This window comes from Petaurus breviceps, unplaced genomic scaffold, assembly GCF_028583685.1.
Source record: "Petaurus breviceps papuanus isolate PSGF00001 unplaced genomic scaffold, PetGlider_PUasm1.0 90510, whole genome shotgun sequence".
NCBI classification, from domain to species: domain Eukaryota; kingdom Metazoa; phylum Chordata; class Mammalia; order Diprotodontia; family Petauridae; genus Petaurus; species Petaurus breviceps.
This window is the reverse complement of record NW_027187267.1, coordinates 2,414,776-2,417,583: the sequence shown is the minus strand read 5'-3', so window position 1 is coordinate 2,417,583 and position 2,808 is coordinate 2,414,776. Positions and strand designations below refer to the sequence as shown.

General features: G+C 42.9%; 1 protein-coding gene across 1 annotated transcript; it reads left to right on the top strand.

The window, feature by feature from the left end:
• The first annotated feature begins 1,347 nt into the window (after window positions 1–1,347).
• LOC138142013 (olfactory receptor 6N1-like) lies at window positions 1,348–2,292 on the top strand. Its single transcript, XM_069062930.1, has one exon. The coding sequence runs from the start codon at window positions 1,348–1,350 to the stop codon at window positions 2,290–2,292; it is 945 nt and encodes a 314-aa protein (XP_068919031.1).
• Window positions 2,293–2,808: the final 516 nt, after the last annotated feature.

The window sequence follows — 2,808 nt, the reverse complement described above, 5'->3', positions numbered from 1 at the left end:
CAATTTCTCAGAAATCTCCTTTCCATAGCTTTCTCTTTTTGTAACTTCTTGAATGGTGAGTATCCATCCCTCTGTTATATTCCCTTTCAGTCTCCTATTATGGTTCCTCAACCTGGGTTGGAGTACATGACTCTTAGGATTCCCATCTACTTCTCCTTTCACATCTCTTTTTTCTTGCAGATTTTTCAATTCAATCACCAAGTCCTAAAGGGCAACTTGATGATTGAGCCTTCTTGTCTCTGAAAGGGATGGCATAATTCCTTTCTTTATATATGATGGACAAGGGACTCCTGGAAGTAAGGAAGTCACTCCTCTAGAAAATCTCTCTCAGGATATATTTTGTAAGAGTTTAAGGGATCCAGGGATCAGAGTTAATGTGTGCATGCATATATGTGTGTGTGTGTGCACATGTGTGTGTGTGTGTGTGTGAAGTTGATGAGTTTTGAATACCTTTTAGTGGTAAGGAATTGGTTGAGCAGGGACTTTGGCCCAAGACCCTGAAATCATGCTTGACTGACTAGGAATACAGCTGTCATGGAGTGTAAAGTTCATTGAACTTGGTACCAGAAAGTGTGAGTTCAAGTTCTGATTCTTAAAACTTAATAGCTATGTGACTTTGAACAAGTCACTTCCCAGAATCCATGAGCCTTAATTTCCTTTTTCATCAAATGGAGATAAGAATAATGTTGCCATGGGCTGTTGTCCAGAGAGTACTTTGTCCAGGACTGCATAAAACAAAAGTTCTTGTTATTTCCAACTGGTTTAAAGAATACTCTGCATACTTAAGATTGGCATTTTCATTAACTACTGTGAAAGTCCTGTTTCTCAGGGTGTAAGGTGACTCTGAGTTCCTGAAGTCTGTGTCAGTAGAGTACAAAGCCTGAAAAGTTTTAATAAGTTACAAAACCTTTGAGTATGGACAGATTCTTTTTATCTGAAAACATCCTGGCTAAATTAGTAGCCTCATCACCAGAGAAAAGACCAGTAGAAATTTATTTATCTATCTATTCATTCCTTTATTTACTCTCTTTTTTATATATTTGTTTGTTTGTTTTTGTTGTAGAAATTCATCATACTATATCTTAAGGCATAGAAGAGCCAAAATCTGCATTGGCGGAGGGAAAAAATGTACCTGCTGAAATAATTGATCTTTTGATTAGATATATTGAAACAGAAAAGGGGAAAATGAACCTGAAAGAAATGAAATGACTTGGCCATGGCCCCATAGCTTGTAAATAGAAGTTATGGGTCTAGCAGTCTTTCACCTCAAATCCAATTCCCTTTCCACTAAACCGCTTAACTTTTTGACCTCCCCTTCCCTGCACTCTTAACCCTAATCTGGAAACCATGAATTGTGCTAACCAAACCTGGGTCCAGAACTTTGTGCTGGTTGGCTTCACTCCTACCCAGTTCCTACAGCTTCTCACTTTTCTTGGTGTCCTGTCCATCTACCTTCTCACCTTGGCTGGTAACCTATTCATCATCATCCTAGTCCAGGCTGACTCTGTGCTGGGCACTCCCATGTATTTCTTTATCAGCATCCTGTCCTTCCTGGAAGTCTGGTACATCAGTACTACAGTGCCCACACTCCTGTGCACTGTGCTTCATGGGCCCTCAACTATCTCTCCCACTGTCTGCTTCACTCAATTGTATATTTTTCACTCATTGGGTATGACTGAGTGTTACCTTTTGGGTGTCATGGCCCTTGATCGCTACTTTGCTATTTGTCGCCCTCTCCACTACCACACTATCATGGGTGGCCAAGTGCGGGTCTGGCTAGCTGCTGCCTCTTGGGTGGCTGGCTTCTCTGCGGCACTGGTACCCACCTGCCTCACTGCTTCCCTGCCCTTCTGTCGGATGGAGATTTCTCATTACTTCTGTGACCTTGCACCACTCATGCGACTGGCATGTGTGGGCACTGCCTGGCATGCCCGTGTCCAGGGGGCCGTAATTGGTGTGGCTACTGGGTGCAACTTTATCTTGATCCTACTGCTGTATGGGGGCATCCTGAGGGCTGTGGTGAGGTTGCCTACAGCTGCCAGCAGGGCTAAAGCTTTCTCCACCTGTTCCTCCCACATGATGGTAGTGGCTTTATTCTATGGCTCAGCCTTTGCTGTTTATGTAGGACCCTCTGGGGGTCGGGCAGAGGGTTCAGACAAGCTCATTGCCCTGATATATGCCCTGCTCACTCCCTTCCTCAACCCTATCATCTACACCCTGCGCAACAAGGAAGTGAAGGAGGCTGTGAAGAGGGTCACCCATAGGCTTTGGGTAGTGCTGAAGGGATGCTGAATGTTCTTCAGGTGCTAGCCTAGCCCTAAGATAATGATGATCTGGATTGTCATAGGATTGACTGGATAGTCCATGCAAGAGCCAGTCAGTCAAGAAGTCAATCCCTTACCCATAGGTTATGTTTATATGCCTTGTATTTGGAGATGCAGAGGAGTCATGATCCTGGACCATGAGAAGTGCCCAGTCTGATGACAGAGATAGGCTCCAGGTAAAAAAAATCTCAGCTGCAGCCATGATAGTAACCTACATTTGTAAATTTTTTATGCTTTATAAAGTACTCTCATCCAAGTCTGATACAACACTGGGAGTTAATGCAATCCAGGCATTATTGAATCATTTTAAAGAAGAAGAAACTTATACTTAAAGACAGGAAGTTAACATGTCTAATGTCTTGTAGTTATTAAACAGCAGAAGTATGGCTGGAATCTAAGTTTTCAGGTTCCTTGTGCCATTTTCTTTCTCCTTCAGGAAGTGTCATGGGGAAATTACTTCAACCTAGTCACTTAACCCTGGATA

Excerpts from the sequence above, each read along its gene's own strand:
- LOC138142013 (XM_069062930.1), top strand. The coding sequence starts at position 1,348 with ATGAATTGTGCTAACCAAACCTGGGTCCAGAACTTTGTGCTGGTTGGC.